This window comes from Pteropus vampyrus, unplaced genomic scaffold (assembly GCF_000151845.1).
Source record: "Pteropus vampyrus isolate Shadow unplaced genomic scaffold, Pvam_2.0 Scaffold125, whole genome shotgun sequence".
NCBI lineage: Eukaryota > Metazoa > Chordata > Mammalia > Chiroptera > Pteropodidae > Pteropus > Pteropus vampyrus.
In genome coordinates this window covers 4,213,782-4,232,982 of record NW_011888906.1, presented here as the reverse complement: position 1 = coordinate 4,232,982, position 19,201 = coordinate 4,213,782, and the positions used below count along the sequence as shown (strand labels likewise).

Genomic DNA, 19,201 nt, shown 5'->3' with positions numbered 1-19,201 from the left:
AAGGCCCTTGATGGGGAATCTGGGGTGGGCCTCTTCTTCACAGAGGTCGGATCAAGGAAGGGCAGCCGCACCAGGCCACTGGTTCAGTATGGCGCTTATCCCCTGGTTCATTGGGGAGGCTGGGATCCAGGAGACCAGCAGCGGAGCTGGACCCCAGGCAGAGGGCCCTGGTTCCCAGGAACAAAGGGGTAGAAGAAAGATGGCAGTCTCTTCTGCTGAGGCCTACAGATGGGGGAGGGGAATATAGGAGCCTCAGTGGGCCTGGCCCAGGCCAGATATTCCAAAGATGCCATTCTCCCTTGCAGGGCCCTTTGTGCCTACGTGGTGCATAGGAATGTGACCTGTGTCCTACAGGAGGGAGCAGAGAGCTACATAAAGGCTGAGTACCGGCCGTGTGGATGGGGGCCCAAGTGCCCCGGGACAGTCACGTGAGTGCACCCCCATCCCACCCACTCAGGATCCCTGGGCACACGCTCCAGGCCTGTCTTCAGCGGAGAGCAGCAGCCAACTTTACAAGGGCTGTAATTCCTTTGACTCCAGAGAGCCTACTACAGCCCCACACCAGCTGGGTGGAGGGGGCCAGGGAGGAGCTGGGGCAAGCTCAGGTCGGAGCTCCCAGTGAGACCAGGGGAGGTTTCCTGGGCAGAGGCAGCACCAGGCAATAAAGGAGCAGAGACAAGGGGTAGGGGTGGAGTACAGGGGAGAGCAGAGGGTCACACTGGTAATGGTTGATGCCAGAGGGACCCTGGGCAGACTCAAGGAGGGCCGTGGAGAAGGCAGGCCAGGGCGAGGGTATGGAAGCTGGATTGTGGAGCTCAGGCTGGACAGATGGGGCCATGTGAGGACAGGGATTGCACACAGGTGGGATGCGCAGGTCTGTATTTGGAGAGGTTCAAGGGCAGGTCTGAAAACAAACCTGTTTGCGCCAGTGTGTCGGAGAGAGAACAAGGTACACTGCTAAACAGGTGAGGGAGTGAGTAGTCCCTGGGCTCCCCTCTGTGCTCAAAATCAAAGTTGCCCTGCCACCAGCCTCTGTGACCAGAGCTGAGTTTCCAGAGTAGGCTAGCAAGGAATGGAGAGGACTAAGGGGAGCTCATGGGAGCCCAGAGTGGCCCCGGGGCAGTGAGAGGGGCTGCCTGCCCCAGGCTCAGAGCAGTCCTCCTCATCCACCCACAGGGGAAGGGCTATGCTTTGTCAGAATTCCTCAAGGTACCACCAAAGCCAGAGTGGAATTTCTGATGGCAGTATAAGCTCGAGATGGGTCCAGGAGGTCTTGAGAGCTCTAAGGCTAAATTCCTGCTTGCTTTGCCTTCTCCCCAGGCAAACAGAATGGGGTGAGGCTTCTCCCTGCACCCTCCCCTTACTCACCTCTGGGCCTTGGCAAGGCCTGCTTCCACCCTATGGCCCTGTTACCTTAATCACAGAAAAAGGAAACCCCTGGGGGTATTGTGGAGGCGGGAAGACATCTAGACTATATCCAAGTGTCTCAGAGTGGCCCTGAATACCAACCAGGGGCAAGGTCATCTGCCAGGAGGCAGGAACCTCAGCCCATAGGTACAGGGCCCTGTCCTCTCCCCATCCCTGGCCCAGGTACCGCACAGTGCTCAGACCCAAATACAAGGTCGGCTACAAGACCGTGACGGAGCTTTCCTGGCGTTGCTGCCCTGGGCTCACTGGAGAAGGCTGCCCTGAGCACCTCACGGACCATGGGGCCACCCCACCCCAGCTGGAGCCTGAGCCCCAGATTCCCTCCGGGCAGCTGGGCCCAGGCCCTAGGCCCCCTCCTTCTAGCAGAGTGGCCCCCAGCCCCTACGGTGAGTCTGCCCATGGAGACTCTACCAAGGTGGTTGGGTTTCTTGGGGGAGGTGGGAAGGGGACTAACCCAGGGTGGCTGAGCTCTGGCAGGGCGGGGGAGGGTGTATCTCGTACTGGGCAGAAGGGTGAGCTCCCAGGCTCCCTCCAAAAACTGATGGAGCTATGCCCAGAAAGGTTGGCTTAGAACAGAAAAATCTCTCAGGTGGCCTGGCAATAGGATAAGCTGAGAGAGCTAGGCCAGTGATACCCCTGGGGTTCTTTCCTCCTCTTCCCCAGGAAGGAAAGGCCCAGGGCTGTTTGGTGAGCGGCTAGAACGCCTGGAGGGTGATGTCCAACGCCTGGCACAAGCATATGGTACTCTCAGCGGCCTGGTGGCCAGCCATGAAGATCCCAATAGGATGATTGGTGGCCCCAGAGCTCCTGCTGCCCCTGTGGGCTTCGGGGTCATCCCTGAGGGGTTTGTGAACCCCGGAGACAGAGCTGGAGGGCCACTTACACCTCCCCTGGATGAGATCTTGAGCAAGGTGACAGAGGTGAGCAACACACTCCGGACCAAGGTGCAGTTGCTGGACAAGGTGCATGGGTTGGCCCTCGGCCACGAGGCCCACCTGCAGCGTCTGCGGGAGGCACCCCCATCTCCGCTTACCTCCCTGGCTCTGCTAGACGAATACATGGACCAACGGCTGCATCTGCTCTGGGGTAGCCTGCTGGATGGCTTCGAGCAGAAGCTGCAAGGTGTCCAGAGTACATGTGACCTGCGTGTGCAGGAGGTTCGGCAGCAGTGCGAGGAAGGCCAGGCGGCCAGCCGGAGGCTGCACCAGAGCCTGGATGGCCGGGAGCTGGCCCTGCGCCGGGAGCTGTCACAGTTGGGTACCCGGCTGCAGGGCCTGACTGTGGCCGGCAGTGGCAGCTGTTGTGGCCGGCTAGCCGTGATCAGTGCCCGCATGGACAGCCTCGAGAGGAACCTGCAGGCAGTCACGGAGGCCCAAAGAGGCCATGGCCCCACCAGCAGGGATGAACTCACGCGGCTCTCTGCTGCCATGCTTGATGGGGGTTTGGATGGACTTCTTGAGGGCCTGGAGACCCACAACGGGACTGAGAGTGGAGTGAGGAGCTGCTGTCTGGGGATGAAGGAGGGTGGATGGGGTGTGGGTAGCTTTAGGACCACGCTGGAAGAGCGTTTGCAGAGCCTAGAGGAGCGCCTGGTGACACTAGCTGGGGAACTAGGCCATGACAGCACTCCGCCAGCCAGGTCGGCATGGCCCCTGGTGCAGACAGAGCTGGCTGTGCTGGAGCAACGGCTGGTGTCGCTGGAGACCTCGTGCACCCCCAGCACCACCTCAGCCATCCTGGACAACCTCATGGCAGAGGTGAAGGCCTGGCAGAGCCAGATTGAGGCTCTTCTGCGCCAGGTGGCCAGTCACACAGCCCTGCTCCAGCAGCTCAATGGCACTGTGGCCCAGGTCCAGGGAAAGCTGGCAGAAGCAACGGGCAGCTCACTCCAGGGCGAGATCACGCTACTCAAGGTCAGTCTGAACTCCATGAGCAAGTCACTCACAGGCCTCAGTGACTCTGTCAGCCAGTACTCTGATGCCTTCTTGGCTGCCAACACATCACTGGATGAGCGGGAACGTAAGGTGGAGGCTGAGGTACACGCCATCCAGGAGCAGGTCAGCAGCCAAGGCTCACGGCTTCAGGCTGGCCACAGGCAGGTCCTGAGCCTGCGGAGGGAGCTGGAGCAACTCAAGGCCGGTGTGGCCGGCATGGCCGGCGGGTTGAGCCGCTGCCAGGACACAGCCCAGGAACTCCAGCATGCAGTGGGCCACTTCGACCAGAGGGTGGCACAAGTGGAGGGTGCATGTGAGAAGCTGGGCCTGATGGCTGCAGACCTGGAAGGCTTGCCCACAGAGCCACTCAGGCCCACGGAGGGCCTATGGGGCCACGTCGACCAGCTGAATCGCACGCTGGCCCAGCACGCACGGGACATCGCCCGCCTCCGGGACGACCTGCTCGACTGCCGGGCCCAGCTGGCTGAGCAGGCACAGCCAGGGCAGGCCGAGTAGGTGGGCTGGATAGGACCCAACCCCCAGATCCCGACAACCCTCAGGACATCAACCCAGAGCCCAGACCAATGCCTCCCAGCCTCCCCTGGCCAGCGTGGATGTCACTTCAGAGACCACTGAAGAAACAGTCTTATTCTATCTCCACATGACTGTCTCAGGCACCAACATCCATGCTCAGTGCTGCACCCGCTGGATAATTCAGGATAGCAGTCCAGGCAAGTTCATCATGCCTGAAGGTCAGGGTGGACCTCAGAGACCGAACAGTCCACAGTCTGCAAACTGCTTTTCTGTGGACCTGAGTCAGCACCTGTGCAAAGGCCTACAGGGCCATTCTCAGACAGTGGCCTGTCCACGTCTCCCTTTGCCCACGGGCGATAGGCCCCAGCCCATGGAGACCTCTGGTTCCTTTGTCCCCTTAGCTTCTCTACCCAGCCGTCGGGCTTGGTTTCTGCAGGAAGGTGGTACCGCCGGCACTGCCCTCACACCTAGCAGCTTCACAAATGTTGTTTCTGAACCGAGGGCCAGAGGTTGCCACTGCCCCATCCTGAAGGATGGAAGAGAAACATAAAGACTCAGCCAAGAGTTCTCTTTATTCCTGTCGATCCTCCCCCAAGGTGAGGGGGCTTTGGCAGCTGTAGATTCCCAGAGGAGGACTGGGTCCGGGCGACCTGTTTGGAGACTCCAATTCAACTCATCCTTTTCCTACTCTAAGGATGTTTTCAGGACACTGGTTCCCACATGGTCCTCCCCTTTCCATTTGGGGGGAGATCTCTCCTTCCAGGTTAGGGCCTCTCTCCAAAGAATGGCCCTCTTGTATGTCATGGCCTGAACGAGGCCAGACCCTGGGCAAGAGGCCACAGCTGGAGGGAGAGGGCTCCAGGCCTAGTTTCCAACATCCTCGCAAGCCCGGCCATGCCTGGATATTCACAAAGTCATGAGAAATTCAGGTATGACACCACCAAGGGACAATGTGAAAACACAAGTGTTCATCCAGCCTGTGCTGTTCCCAGAGAACCTGATGCTTGTCTCTGCTGGGGCTCCTGGCCTCAGTTTCCACACAGCAGCCTGGGCCCTCCTGGGTTATTTTGTAGGTTCCTATCCCCCCGCCTCCTGGTTTCCCAACATTTGGTATTCTGCCCTCCGCTGTGGTGCTGTTGGGAAGGGCAGGCCTGGATTAAAGCTTTTAGCCCATCTAAAGGTATTTTCTTCCCCAAAGACAGTGGGAGGGAAGGCTGCAGTGGGGTGTCAGCCCGGCTTCCCACAGCTCCTCAGGCAAGAGCTCGCTCAGCAGCTGTGTGGGCACTGAACTGACCAGCAAAGGCCAAGGGAAGGCAACAAGCCAACCCCCACCTGCCTGGCAGGATTTGGGGCTGTGTCCTCAGGGGAGGTGCTGGGAGGAGCAGGGGCAGCTGCTGGGGGCGGGCTAGGCCAAGTGGGAGCCACATTCCCTTGGTCTGTGCTTTGCCCAGGACTCCCCCTTTCCCAAAGCTGGAGGATACTGGAGCATCCAGGCTTGGGATGTGCTGAGATGTCTGGCTCGAGAGCTATGAGAAGGGGCCAGAGCTATGTAAGGGAATGGCCTCAGAGAGTGTGGGTGTTCCAGGCTCCCAGAAGAGGGTGGGGGAGCACTGTGTTCTTCCTAGATGTTAGTCAACTGTTCTCCACTGCTGCCACCAACCCTCCCTGTGCTTACAGCTCTCAAGCCTTCGTGGGGCCTCCCTGTTCTCTGTCCTATCAGGAGTTGAGGCAGAGTTCCAGGGTGATGGGAACAGATGTCAAGGATGTGGGGAATGCTGCATGGGCCCAGGTGACAAGCATTTAATTGCTACAGGCCAGGGCCATGCTGAAGCTTGGAGCAGCTACCCCACCCCCTGCGGCTCAGCTGGCAGAAGTAGATAGCACAGGGAGGAGAGAGGCTGCCAACCAGCCCACAGCCCCCTCTTCCCCATAGGGTTGGCCCTGTGGCACCAAGCTTCCAACCCTCTATGCCCTGGGACATCAGTCAGTTCTGGGCCAGGCCAGGGAGGAGAGGGTAGCCAGGGCCGGTTCAGGCCAGAGCGTCGAGGTCCACAGTGGTCAGTGGCTCGCGCCAGTAGCAGAAGTTGCTGTATTCAGGGTTAGCCAGATCTGTGCCAGGGCCACAAGCCACAGGTGGAAACAGGAGCTCAACCACCTCGCAGAGCCGCTCGTATCTATGGGCAGAACGGGGCCAGCACTGAGAGGCTGAGCTGCCACCAGGCCACAGCCTCTGTCACTCTGTCTCCCAGACTGCACCCTGCCTGGGAGCCCTGGGCAAGGAGTAGAGTCCCTGGTGGGAGTACGGAATTGGGGCCCAGGAAGAGGCTGAGGCAGGGGGACGTATGTGGCAGGGCGTGGGGGACACGTGGCAGGGTTTAGCCTTACGTGGATTTGTGATTCTTCATGGGCTCCTGGATGAGTTCTCCCCGGGGGTTGACTGTGAAGATGCGAGATTCAGGTAGGCCCACCTTCCGGTAGGCAATGACATCCTGTAGGGGACAAGAAGGGGCTGGTGGGCTGGGAGGTAGGGGGAGCTGGCTCAGCCCTCGGGTAGGGGACACACTCACGTTGGGCCTGTTTCCGAAGGCGGCATAGAAGGGCTGTCCGTGGGGCAGGAACAGCCGCCGGATGTCACTCAGGCAGGCGATCTTGAACACCTCCGGCTTCTTCTCGATCACCTCCCTGGGGAGCCGAGGCCACGGGCAGGGAAGGGAGCCAAGGAGGAGTAGCCATCAGAGGATGGCAGAGCCAGGTGACAGAGCTGGTGCTGGCCTGGCCAGGGCTGGCAGCAGCCCTGTACTCCACCTAGGGCGGTGGGCTTGTATCGTGTTGCGGGGAGGGGGCGGTTTACCTGTGCAGGGCGGAGAAGAGGCTGCTGGGAGACAGCAGGATGGGGCCCTTGGGGAGGCCGTAGCCCCGCTCGCTCACCCACTGCAGGTACCCCTTGGTGAGGTCAGCCATGCCGATGGCCCGCGCCGAGCAGTATAGGAACTTGTACCCATTTCTGGGGGTGGCACAGAGTCGTCAGGGACCAGCCATTCCTCATCTCACCCTCCTGGCTTTAGGCCCATCCTAAAGCTCAGCCCAGCCCTGGGCCTCTGGCCTCCAAACCCAGAGGCTTTTGCAGGGAGGAGACTTAGGGAGAACAGCTGGGCTAGGCCTGAGAGAGGTGGCCTCAGTAGCTGTCCCAGGTAGAAGAAGCATGGACAGAGTCCTGAGGCCCAGGTGGACAGGATGGACGAGGTTTTGAGCAAGTCAGACTTCCTCTACAGCGTGAAGGCCAGCAGTCAGACTCAGATTGCAGACCACAGAATCGAGGACTGGTGGTGGGTCTCAGCACTCCAGGGACATGCCCTGGCTCCTTCCCTTGTGGGCCGTGCTGGTCCCCAAGCCTGGCTTCCCAGGGCCTAGGCCAGGGTAGCCCAAGATGTCTTGTCATCCCCTCCCCAGGGTGCTGCCCAACCCCCACCCTGGCACTCACAGGTGGATTTTGTGGTACAGACTTGTGATGCCCTGGTGTGTCCAGTCTTTCCCCAGCTGGGGCAGAATGTGGCCCAGAGCGTCCGACCTAGAGTCCAGAGGAGGGGTCACTCCAAGGCAGCCCCACATGGCCCTCGTTCCATGCATGGGGCTCAATAAGGTCCAGCCCCCAGCCCCAGGACGGTACACTGGAAGGCCCTCTGACCCTGTCTGCCCTCCCCCAGAACAGAGGGAGGTGAGTTTCCAGGCCTTTTCCCCCCTCCTCCTGGCCAACCAGGCTTCACTTGGTGATGGTGCCGTCGATGTCTGAGATGACCACCTTGTCGTCCCATTTCCACAGGTAGATGGTGGCCCTGCAGCGGCAGGTGCCCTGGTACTGGGTTGTCACGCTGAAGACCACATCGTTGGCACCTTCTTGCAGGTTCAGCTGCCGCTGGGGACGGGCAAAGGGGGTGAGCTGCAACAGCTGGGCACTGTCCACTCCCTGCCTGCCCCCACCCCACAAACTGTGGCCTTTGATTTCTAGGCCTCTCATTCTCCTCTCCTCCCAACTCAGAAAACCTGCCTGACTTCATCAGAGACAACCACGCACATACGCATCCACGTGGGCAGAGGGGTGGCCACAAGGAGGAAGTGAGGGGGTGCTAGTGGGGCCCGTACAGGAGCCTTAACTTTCCTTCAAGCTCCTTTGGGGTGATATTCAAAAACAAAGCCTGGCCCATGGCTCCCGGCACGTTTCTCAGGTCAGTCCCAAGGCTAGGATTGCTCTTGGTGGAAACACACTGCACTCCATAGAAGGGGCCCTGCAGAGATCCCCACAGGCAGCCCCCTGCCTGGGGCTATGGTACCTGTGATAGCCCCCAAAGATAGACCCAACTCTGTGCTTGGTCCACTGAGAAGGATCAGGATAGCTCTCAGCCACAGCCGGTGACCAAGGCCTCTGGGCCCTGGCGGACTTAAGTCACGTGTGAGCCCCAGGGTACTGCACAGGTGGCAGCTGCTCTGTACCAGGCCAGCCAGGCCCCCCTGGGCACCTCCTTGACCAAGGAGTCACACTTGGGGAAAAAACATTCTAATTACAGGAGCCACCAGTTAAACTGAGCTTGGAGATATGACTCGGTGGCCTGGGGTTCCCCAAATCGAAGGGACTGTCGTCAGCATTTGATTCCTTCAGTGTGGCTTCTAAGGGAAGACCCAGAGCCAGCTGACCCACTGCAGGTAGATATTTTAGGGTGGCATCGAGAGAGCTCTTCCAGTGAGAATGTGACAGAAACAGGCTGGCACATAAGGAAGTGAGCCTCCTGCCCCTGGAGGTATTCAAGTAGAGGCTGTTAGGCAGTCTGCCAAGGGGATGGATCCTGGGCTTTGTGGCTTCATGAATGTGGCCCTGTGGGGCCCTGAGACGGAGTTATCACGGCCCCACCACCCCTACACAAATGTCCCCACGCTGATCGGAGGAGAGGTGGAGGGACTTCTTGTAGGTAGGAGTGTAGGCTGGAGGTGAGGGTGGCAGGGAGGGAGCGTCCAGGATCACAGGGCTGTCTGGGGCGTCATCCTCGCTGCTCAGGACATCAGTCTTCTCCCTGCAGGCAGCCTGGCTCTCAGGCCACCTCTCCCCAGCAGAAGGCCCTGCACTCCCAGGAGATGCTCACCGCCCAGGCCAGGCCATAAGAAGCCTGGGGCCCGTCCCTGCCCCTCCAGAGACTACCCAGGGGATCAGAAACCCCTCCTTCTAGGTGCCACCCATTTTGGGGGTGGTAGCAGACTAAGTATGCAAGCCACAGTCTACACCCAGAAAGGTGACAGCAGAGCTGAAGCCCAGAGCCTGGTCTCCCAGCCCTCAGTGAGTTTCCACAGCCAGGATGCCAGTGCCTGCCTTGGAGATATTTATTTACCTGAAAAACTTAGAGGTGTGTTTTAGGGTTTATTCCCAACCCCACCTGCTTTGGCTTTAGTTGATTCATCGTTGGTCACCTCCCATTGGGTGTTCTGGGTCACTTCAGAGGTATAAACAGAAGCAAGGTCCACTGTCCCCTGGGGGACGGGGAGGCCCGCCCCTCCTGATACAGTAGTAGCCCCTTGTCTGGGCACCCATTCAAGCTCTGCCAATTCCTGGCTGTGAGACCACGGATGTGTTTCTAAGTCTCAGATTTCCCATCTGTGAAATAGGGGCATTTCTCAGGAAAAAGGGTATAGAAGTGATTGGGGACTGACAGAGAACTATGGCTGGGGGAGGGGTGCTGCCCTCATCTCTGTCCTCCACAGTGATCCTCCCCGGGCTCCAGCTCCAGCCAGATCGACTCACCCCCTTGGGTCCCTGGCTGTGGTCTTGTCCCTCTGGGCACTGTGCTGTGGGAAGAAAATCCACCTAGTGAACTCCAGCGCCTGCCTGTGCTGTCCTTGCCCTGGGACTGTGACCACCCACCTCCTCAGCTGGGAAGTCCCTGCGTCGCCAGGAAAACCACCAGCGCCCACCCTTCCGGGGCATCTTCTCCTTCTCCAGCTTGTCCACGGTGCTCTGTGGGCAGAGGAAGGCCATGGCATTTTTCCCTGTACCACACAAACCCACCTTAGATTGGCCTTGGGGCTACCATGAGCCCAGAATCTGGGGTTGACCCTCAAGCAAGGTACTGTCAACGACTGGATGCTGAGGAAGCATATTCGCCTCCAATCCCGGGATTCAGGGAGCTAAGCAGAGGAGACCAAGGGCTACTCCTATCTACCCCCGCCCCACCACAGCCCTGACTCCCTAGCTCTAGCCCAATCTCGGCCTGCCCTCCAAATCTGGCAGGTCAGTCACCTTCCTAGAGTAGCTGAAGGCAGTGCTTTGGGAGTTTCTCAAGATCTACTACTCCCTGCGTGATGCCAAGTAGCAGCAGGAAGGACAGTCTATAGCCAGTACTTCCCTCAGCCTCCAAGATCAACACAGGCAGCTTCTAAGGTCAGTGATTCTAGAGTGATAACAGCCTCCCTCTCTGTATATTACCATCACTGTCTGGTGGGGGCAACATGACCTTGCGAAAAATGCCAGTTAGGTTTGTGCTAGAAAACCCCACTGACAGCCCAGGCCCACCTGGGACCCACATCAGCTTCCTACAAATGGAATGGTACGCCCAAGTCAGGAGGATATGGGTTCAGGGTGGGTTGGCCAGGGTGCCCACTTGAGCTGGGAACAGGCTTGGGGAGTCTCCCAGGGGCCTCAGTCTGGGTAAGGTGAGAAGAGACAAGCAGGAGAGTGACCCTCTTCCATCCTACAGGCTGTGGTCCTAGCCCAGACCCAGAGCCAGCCAGAAGATGGAGCTGAGTATCATCAAAGGGAGGCACCATTTGTCAACATCTGGTTAGTGATGTTCTTTGGGCAACTCTAGCCGAGTGGAGAACAACAGACCAGGGTGGGGCCCTGGACCACTCCCAGAGGGGCAGAAGGGTCAGGTGCAGGCTGGCACAGGGTGAAGGTTCTGGGAGGGACCAAAGAGGTTGGGTTCCTTCCTACCTCTGAGCATCTGCACGTGCTGTCCCCACCCCTTGACTGATTAAGGCTTACTTGTCCTTCTGACCTCTGCCCAGTGCGTACTTGCTCAGCAAACCTCCCTGTCGTAGGCTCTCAAAACACCCCAGACCTCTCCTTCTCAATACTCATAGTTAAATTTTACATTCCTCTGGCTGAGTGTTTGATTAACTGTCTTTCTGTGAGGGCATGAGTGTCCCTGGCACACAGTAGGTACACAACACATATGTGCTGACAAAGCCAGCAAGTACCCGAAGCCCAGCCTGGAGAGGTTCTCAGGGTAAGGTGAGGAGGGGGGCCTCTGTCTCCCAAGCCTTGTCTCTCAGATCTAAAAACCTCTTGTTGAAGGCATGTCCCTGTCAAATGTTTATTCCCCCTCTGGTGTGTCCTGAGCTCCTCTGAAGTAAAGTCCAAATCCAACAGGATTCAGCCATGTGGAGAAAGCAGGGAAGGGCTGGGCTTTGTCCACACAGCATGGGGGAGGCTTCGGGAGACCTTAGTCTCTTCTCCCAGAGTGGGTCTTGCAGCCAGTCAGCCCCAGGCCTATCTCTGCCCGTGCTCCAGTTCTTGGCCAAGGGTCCCCTACCCCAACACTATGGCCACTTTCCCCAGGAGGCCCAGCGGTGCTCTAACCTTTACCTTGGGCAAGTTTTTCTGGAATGCTTGCAGGGAGAGGATCATGGGGGCAGCTACAGCCCAGTTATAATGCCTGGGGAGACAGAACAGGGTGTTGGGGCTACAGTAGCTGCAGGGCCATAAAGGCTGGGGGTAGGGGGATGACCCCTGGGGCTGCCAGCAGCCCGGCCCCAGTACTTACCTCTCATTGATTTTTACCACCAGGTTCGGGTCATCCAGAAGGCCGGGGTTTTTGGTGAGGTCCTGGTAGGAGACGATGTGCTGGTTGAATTTCTCTGGGCACAGAGGCAGAGAGTGAGGGGGGAGGCCGACACATCCCATGCAACCCACCGTCCCAGTCCCTCCTGGCTCCCCTGCCCTCTGCCACTCTGGCCTCCTGCAGGTTGGGTCTTCGACCTAGCAGGGCTCCTCCCTACCTGTGGTTTTTGCACCTGCTCTTCCTACCCCAGGCCCTGGCCATCCTGGATTCATGGGATAATTCACGGCTTAGCATCAAGCATTTGCTTCTTGGGGCCTTGGGAATACCCCACCCTTGCTGGCTGAATGTGGGCTCCATAGGGCAGAGAACAGTAGGGGCGCCTGGCTCAGCCTCACACCTCTGCTGCCCTACCCCATGGGGTCCTCTTTGCCCTCCCCAGCCACCAGGCTCAGTGCCAATCCTCAGACAGGCTCGGGCCACGGTCAGACATACCCAGGGAAATGTCTCGGCTGTCAGCCAGTCCACCACAGAGGGACAGCACTATCATGTCTGGAGTGGGTTCTGGCTCCTGTTCGGGGCTGGGGTCCCCCAGGTGCTTCTGGCTGCTGGGTTCACTCCACCTCCTGGCCCCCAGCCCACAGTCACTGGGGACAAAGGGGCCAACAGTGACATGAATACAAGGAGGCTGGGAGGAAGGGCCTCACCCCTTGATAGCTAAGCCCTGGTCCCACAGGCCCCGATTCCAAGACACCCTGGCACCCAGAACCCAGCCACCTCTGGGGGAAGTAAAGGGCTGCATTCTCAGAATCCAGAGAGGACAAGTCATCCAAGTAGATGTCACTGGGGCCCAGGTGCTGGCTTCTCTTCAGGGAGCCTGAGGGCAGAGGAGGATCCAGCTGTAGACCTAACATGTGCTCAGTAATGTGAGCAGTGCATGTCCCCCTGGCCTTTGAATGCCTTAAAGCAGTGCTGTCTGGTAGACTTTCTATGCTGATAGAAATATCCTATGTCTACATGTCCAATACAGTAGCCACTAGCCACAGGTGTGTGTTAGCACACTTAAAATGTGGTGTGATGGAGAAACGGAATTTTAAATGTTGTTGAATTTTAATTAATTTTAAATAGCGACTACCGATTTGGGATAGAACTCAGCTCGTGACCGGGAATGTCCAGCCTCTTCTCATCTCTCTGGCTTCTTCTCCCAACCCTCTCCCCTGCCTCGCTCAAGACATACCAGCTGCCTCAGTTCCAGGACATGAAACTTCTCTCTTTCCTCATGGCCTTGGCACATGTTGTTCCTTCTGCCTAGAATTGTCTTTCCCTGATCCTCGCTTGGCTAGCTCTTTATCATTCACGTCTCAGCTCAAACATCCCCCACTCAGGGAAGGCTTCCCTAACCACATGATTTAAATAGCCCCTGTCCCACCCAATGATCTATCCCATGTCACATTCTCCCTGGTTTCTGTGTCATTCGTCTGCCCCACTGGACTGTGAGCCTCATGAGGGCTGGTGCCAAATATAGTATCTGGCACACAGTAGGTGCTCAAAATGTGCTTGAAGTCACAGAATCCACTGAGGGGGTAACATGAGTCCAGGCAAGCACTGGGGGCATCCAGCCATTACTCACTTTTCCTCCTGGAGACCCCTTCTGGCTGTCCAGTGGGAGCTGGACCCTCCAGAGCAGCCCAGCTCCAGGATTTCAAGGCAGGAGGGAGGTCTGCATCCTTGGACCAATGAGTTCTGGTTTTCTCTCTCTCGGGGGCAGGGAGAAGGGGACCCGCCAGAGCAGGCACCTCCATGTCAGGCTGAAGGTCAGTGCCGGCCCCTGTTTGCAGGATTAGGGGTCCCAAAGGGTCATCACCAGGCACAGAGGTGGAGGGGGAGCTGGGCGCTCCCTGAGGAGAGGCTTTCCTGGTGCTGCCATCAGGGACCATTGAGGATGCAGGCCACTCAGCTTTGGCCACCTTCATTCAAAATGGTGGAGAATGTGGGCCAATGCGGGGTCTGCCTCCCATACCCACCAAGGCCTTGGAGAAGTGGCCCAAGTCATTCCGGTCCTGACCCACAGCGGTCACGGAGCCCCAGGTGGGCAGGGAGCGGGGCTGACACGGAGGAACTCACCTTAGGCAGCCTCCCCCAGGCCCACTGCATGTGGGACTCAGCTCTCAGCGGGCTGGGCTCAGGGATCCGCACCTCCAGCTCTGAGTCGCTCTTAGGGGATGTTAGCCCACCCGATGGGACGCTGCGGGAAACAAGAGCTCAGAGGCTCCTCAGCCAGCCCGTCACTCCCTACCGCCCACCCGGGCCTGGGAAAAATATTTGCAACACACGGTTATACCCATGTTGGATCCAGAACATATAAAGAATATATAAATATATAAAGAACTCATACAAATCGACAATAAGAAGGCAGTCTAGTAAAAGTAAAAATAATGGGCAAGGTTGTGACTGCTTAATTGATATAGGGTTTCCATTTGGGGTGATGAAAAAGTTCTGGAACTAGACAGGGGTTGTACAAGATGGTGGCACGACCCTGTGAATATACCAAATGCCATTGAACTGTGCACTTTAAAATGATGAAAATGGTAAATGTTATGTGCATTTTACCACAAATTTAAAAAATGGCCAAAAGACTTGAATAACACTTTACAAAAGAAGATATACAAATGGCGGGTAAACACATTAAACATGTTCTAAGCCATTATTCATCAGAAAAATGTAAATGGAAACCACTGTGAGACCTTGGCCTTGAGTCCCTGCCTGCAGCCTGCGCAGACTCTCACCTGGCCTGCGGGGGCCACTCTTCATCAGAGTAGGGGTAGATGTCTTTGGGCTGCGGTGAGGACTCCCCTTCTGACAGGATACTGCTGAGGGGCCACAGGGAAATAAATGGTCACTGATAGTACAGGGCACCCTGGGCAGGGCTTGGGAGCCTCGATGTCAAGGACGTGGGGAGGTGAAGCCGCTAAAGCCCAGAGAGGTCAAGGCCCTTGCCCAGGATCACACAGCGCCAGCAGAAGAAACTGTGCTTAAACCCTGGTTGGCATCCTCGCACCCTTGGCCCCCACTTGGCCCCCACACACCCTGGGGGCTCAGGCCTTGGCTTTTCCAGCTGGGACAGCTCACTCTCAGCGCCTGCCTCCAGCTCCTCAGAACTAGAATCTGCCGCCGTCATGTCCTCCTTCCGCCTGGATTTCCTCCTACGAAGCCTCTTCTTCCGCCCCGTAGAGGCCACACCCATGATGATGTGCTCAGGTTCACTGGCTGTACCCATTTGGGAGTCCGAGGGGAACCCAGACAGGTTCCCCCAAGGTATGGGCGATGTGCACAGGCGGGGAGGCACGTGCTCCTGTGGAGTGGACCAGGGGCAGGACTGAGGGGCTCTTGTCACCCAGTCATCCTGAGCCCTGCCGGAGTCCCAAGCCCTGGAGTGAGCTCTTTTGGATTCAGGAAAACAGGCATGGAGGCTGGACAGAGGTGGCAGCAGCATGGCCTTGCAACTGCTGCAGGCCTCAGAGCTCCCTCGCAGAGGTAAGACGTACCCCTGGCATGTACCCCTGGCAGCCCATGGCAGGCCAGGGTGCTGCATGGACCACACCGTCTGGGCAGAAACCTGGCCATTTGCTCTGCCCATACCTACCACAGTAAACACCTGCTTCCTTCTTAAGAGTTAGCCAGGTATCACCTCCTCCAGGAAGTTTGCCCTGACTATCCCTCAGCCTCAGTTCCGGCCCCCTTCGCTGTAATGAACATAGTTTCATCATCCGTTGTTTATGTGTCTGTTTCCCAAGCTTAGTCTGGGAATCTCTTTGAAGGCAGTGGTCAACCCCTCCAAGTCCACTGCACAGTGTCTGGCACACAGTAGGGGCTCAGTTAAAGTCTGTCAAGCTCAAACTATTTAAACACCTCTTCTGGCTTTTGCTGGGCCTGCTTTCCTTCTGCAAACACCCCTCTCTTCATCCCTCACCCACACACTTCCATGTTCCAGCTACACTGAACAGGCCCCAGATCCAGAAAAAGCCATCTTATGCTTTCCAACTCGAGCCATTCCTCAGCACCCTCCTCCTCTCCAGGCTGCCCAAGGAAGGCCTCCTTTGCCTTTTAGGGGACCAGCTTAAGTGTCTTCTTCTGAGAAACCTTCTGCCAACTTTCTTTGGGAAGTAAGTCAGCCCTCGCCCCCGCCTTCCCTCTCCACCCCGTAAATCCACCCAGACTCCAATAGCATATCAAGAGCGCCAGCACCAATCCATCCCCTTATCAGACCCTCGCTGATGCAGTACTCCCAGGGGTAGGGGCAGTGACAACTCCCAAGGCCCCACCCATAGGGGGCACTAGTGAAGGGGCAGAGGCAGGTGCCGTCAAGAATAGAGGCACTTACCTCATCACTCTCCAGCTCTTGGACAAAGAAGGCCTCCCCACTGTCCCCCAGCTTCATGTGCAAGTCCACTGGCTCCCCATTAATCTCGATGTCTACCTGTAACGGAGTGTGATGGGGCAGGGGATGCACGGTCCCCACCATTGGCCCTCATGCTCATGCTCCAGTCTGCTGGCCTCCCAGCTGCCCCCGAGCCTTGCACTTGCTGGAACTCTCTCCCTCCTACCTTGGCCTGCCTGGCTGCTCCCCGCCCACTCTTGAGGATCTGCTTCTTTAGAGTTCCCTCTCCTCAGAGAGACTTGGCTGAGCTTCCCCGCCGCCAACATTTCCCCATTCTCTGGGCTCTGTTGCATTGCATGTCATGGTCTCAGTATTCTTGTTTATGCTTTGGTTTCTATGTTCCTCTCTCTCCCACACCCCATAAGAACAAGTACATGATTCATCTCGTCACTATTGTGTCTCTAGCCCCAGGATAGTGCTCAGACATTTGTTGAATACATCCACAGTGCTAAGAATTGCCATTTCCTAGGCACTTAATGTAGTGTTTTGTTTAGGCCATCTTGTTTAATCTTCACAACAACCCTTTAGTAGCTCCTGCCATTGTCCCCACTTTATGGATGAGGAAACTGAGGCTCAGAGGGTTAAGAAATTTGCTGGGAAGTAGCCAAGTGAGGCTATGAACACAGAGAGTCTGAGTCCATAACCCAAGCCCTTAGCCACGTAGCTAAACTGTCTCCCACAAGTTTACACTTTCTTATTAGAATTCCAGAAAGCTCATCCCAGTGTGAAGGGGGTTTGGGTTGACCAAACCTCTTTTCACACACTGCATCTCAGTGCTGACGAAAATCTGTCATGTTTGCCTGAGCCCAGTGAAGACAGTGCAGGCTTCCTAAGGGAGAAGAACTAACCATTGACTGTCACCCACAAGCCTGGCTCTGGGACGTGTCATCAGCTCCTATTTAATCACCAGGCAGACGTGAGTGTATCCATTTGCACAGGTGAAGTGACTTACCAAGAACACACAGGTAAGGTCTTACTAAGCTAGAGCCAGGTCTGATGGCCCCAGAACTGGGGACTGCCCCACTGTGCTGCTTCCAGGGGAAAATGGAACCCTCTTGGACCAAAACCCCCAAACCAACCCAAAACCTTCAAAGAAAATACAGAAAAAAGCGAAGCCTGTCCAGAAGACAGAGCCCCACCTAAGGGAGGCCTGCCTCCTCTCCCGGGACTGCAGCGGCTGCCCTCGCTTAAAGAGCCCACTCGGCACTGGCCCCTCGGCCAGCTGTCGGCACTTACCACCTTCTCCCGTGACCGCAGGACACCCAGCTTGCCGAAACGCACGTGGAAGGGTGAGCATCGAAAAGAGCCATCCGCCTGCTTCACCACCAGCACATCAATGCCACCACTCAGCGTGGCCGGATTCAGGCCCTGGTACAGCTCCTTCACTGTCCCAAACACCGTGCCCGCCAGCTGCCCCACGTAGTTCATAGCTGGGGCTGGCAAAGGGAGGTGGTGCTGGGACTAAGGCCTGGTCTCTCTCCCTCCATAGGGAGGCTCCACAGCCTGACCCCCAGGTCCCCAGGCTTACCCTCGGAGCGCCTTTGAAGGTAGGTAGCAGTCTTGGGTTGGGAGGTGTGCTGGTAGACGTGGGATCTACCTGTGGCTCACCCACTGACCAGCTATGGGACTCCTGGATAGCCGCCTTCCTTCTCTAGGTGCTGATTGCATCTGTAAAATGAGGGCACGGGGTAAGGCGATCTGGGGTGCTCCAAGCCTCTAAATGCCATGAGTAATGATAATGATCATGGTACTCGGTGGCAGGGCTCATTTCGTCTTCACAACAACTTGTGAGGCTGGCCGAGTGGGTGTCATTATTCCTGTTTACAGACAAGCCAGCTGAGGCTCAGAGAGGTGGAGTGACTTGCCCAGGATCTCACGACTAGTAGAGAGGACCTGGGATTTGAACCCAGGCCTGTGCAGCTGCAGAACCCTAGGCGTGAACCGCTGGGATGGCCCAACTAGGGGAAGAGGAGGAGGTAGGCACGCCTTCCTGCAGCCAATGAGGAGCCGCCTCATGATATATTAGAGGCTGGGCCCTGCTGGGTAATGCCCTGAAGGAGAATATCTTCTCAGGAAGTGGGGAGGAGGGCATCTCAGTGTTTCCATCTGAGAAATGGGTTCAGCTGTCTCGCTGCCTTCAGGTCCTAGGAGTTGGAAAGGGCCTTGCTGGTCTATCATGGCTGATTTGTGGGGAACCAGGTAGCTAAGGCTCTGCCCAGCTCTATTCCTGGGGTCAGATGCTCAAGGCCTGGCCTCCCCTATAGCTGCAGGTAGAGGGAGCTGCCAGTTTAAGGTCCCAAAGTCCAAAGTCCTTCCCAGTTTCCTTGGGAGGGTTGGAAGTCTGTCCATGACCCGCAGCTGACCCCAGTGTCTCTAGGCCATAGTCCTCAGCTCTGACACCCACTCCTCAGACCCACATCCAGGCTGTGGGCTGGCTCCTGGCCCGTCAAGGCTACTCCTCCTTTCCTAGCCAGACTGGTCTCTCCAGCTTTCCCACACCAGACACAGCTGGGTGAGCCAGAAGCGGGAGGCTGTGGCAGCCACGGAGAAAAGCCAGGGCTATAATGAGAGCCGCCTCCACACTGGCATGGTGCCTGCCCACCAGCTTCAGTTCATTGCCCTCCCCACCGGCCAGGCCAGTAGTCCACTGTCCTTCTGGCTGCCAGGACCTAGACCATCCCACCTCCATGGGGCACTTCCTTCTTTCAGACCCCGCATCAGAACTCCCAGAGGACTGCCTCCTATGCAAGACCACGCCTCAAAGATGTTAAGTGACTTATCCAAACTCTGTTAAGAAGCCATAGATGGGGGGAGGAGGGGATGACTCATATCCTGGTTTCCTGACTCCATACCATGGTTCCTTCTACTCCATGGTCCCCAAACAAAACCACACAGTTGTCTGCGGAGAGGACAGCTTGGCCCACAGCTCCCCTCTGCACAGCCCTGTAATGCCTTGCCACTCAATGTATGGTCCCTGTCCAGCGGCACCAGTGTCACCTGGGCGCTTGTTAGAAAGGTGCAGCTCCACACTCACCAGGTACAATTTG

The 19,201-nt window shown here is 57.3% G+C and overlaps 2 protein-coding genes across 12 annotated transcripts in view; one reads left to right on the top strand and one right to left on the bottom strand.

Moving 5' to 3' along the window:
• The first annotated feature begins 228 nt into the window (after positions 1 to 228).
• EMILIN3 (elastin microfibril interfacer 3) lies at positions 229 to 5,069 on the top strand. Its single transcript, XM_023534454.1, has 3 exons — positions 229 to 428; positions 1,591 to 1,814; positions 2,092 to 5,069. Exons 1-3 carry the CDS (start codon positions 229 to 231, stop codon positions 3,876 to 3,878), a joined length of 2,211 nt encoding a protein of 736 aa, XP_023390222.1. The 3' UTR covers positions 3,879 to 5,069.
• LPIN3 (lipin 3) overlaps positions 4,448 to 19,201 on the bottom strand; it is an 18,086-nt gene continuing 3,332 nt past the window's right edge. For 3 of the 11 annotated variants that reach the window (XR_002781942.1, XR_002781941.1, XR_002781943.1), the window contains exons 2-19: positions 17,683 to 17,822; positions 17,391 to 17,590; positions 16,098 to 16,193; positions 14,803 to 15,068; positions 14,503 to 14,586; positions 13,841 to 13,961; positions 13,347 to 13,683; positions 12,494 to 12,593; positions 12,212 to 12,363; positions 11,702 to 11,795; positions 11,524 to 11,593; positions 9,802 to 9,894; positions 9,682 to 9,725; positions 8,823 to 8,959; positions 7,661 to 7,809; positions 7,378 to 7,464; positions 6,464 to 6,747; positions 6,352 to 6,385 (exon numbers count right to left, since the gene is read on the bottom strand). Coding sequence is in view for 3 of the 11 variants with exons in the window: in XM_011366619.2 (XP_011364921.1) it covers positions 5,926 to 6,070; positions 6,282 to 6,385; positions 6,464 to 6,578; positions 6,748 to 6,900; positions 7,378 to 7,464; positions 7,661 to 7,803; positions 7,938 to 7,945; positions 8,823 to 8,959; positions 9,682 to 9,725; positions 9,802 to 9,894; positions 11,524 to 11,593; positions 11,702 to 11,795; positions 12,212 to 12,363; positions 12,494 to 12,593; positions 13,347 to 13,683; positions 13,841 to 13,961; positions 14,503 to 14,586; positions 14,803 to 15,068; positions 16,098 to 16,193; positions 17,391 to 17,582 (2,541 nt within the window). In the remaining 8 variants the exon portion in view is untranslated. Of the gene's footprint in view, positions 6,071 to 6,281; positions 6,386 to 6,463; positions 6,901 to 7,377; positions 7,465 to 7,660; positions 7,810 to 7,937; positions 7,946 to 8,822; positions 8,960 to 9,681; positions 9,726 to 9,801; positions 9,895 to 11,523; positions 11,594 to 11,701; positions 11,796 to 12,211; positions 12,364 to 12,493; positions 12,594 to 13,346; positions 13,684 to 13,840; positions 13,962 to 14,502; positions 14,587 to 14,802; positions 15,069 to 16,097; positions 16,194 to 17,390; positions 17,591 to 17,682; positions 17,823 to 18,837; positions 18,991 to 19,201 lie in introns of those variants that run through there. The other 8 variants (XM_011366619.2, XR_002781944.1, XR_002781945.1 and 5 more) reach the window with 8 other exon arrangements.

Coding starts and splice junctions, on each gene's coding strand:
- EMILIN3 (XM_023534454.1), top strand. CDS start 229: ATGGGGGAGGGGAATATAGGAGCCTCAGTGGGCCTGGCCCAGGCCAGA. Junction 429..1,590: donor AAGTGCCCCGGGACAGTCAC/GTGAGTGCACCC, acceptor TCCCTGGCCCAG/GTACCGCACAGTGCTCAGAC. Junction 1,815..2,091: donor AGTGGCCCCCAGCCCCTACG/GTGAGTCTGCCC, acceptor CCTCTTCCCCAG/GAAGGAAAGGCCCAGGGCTG.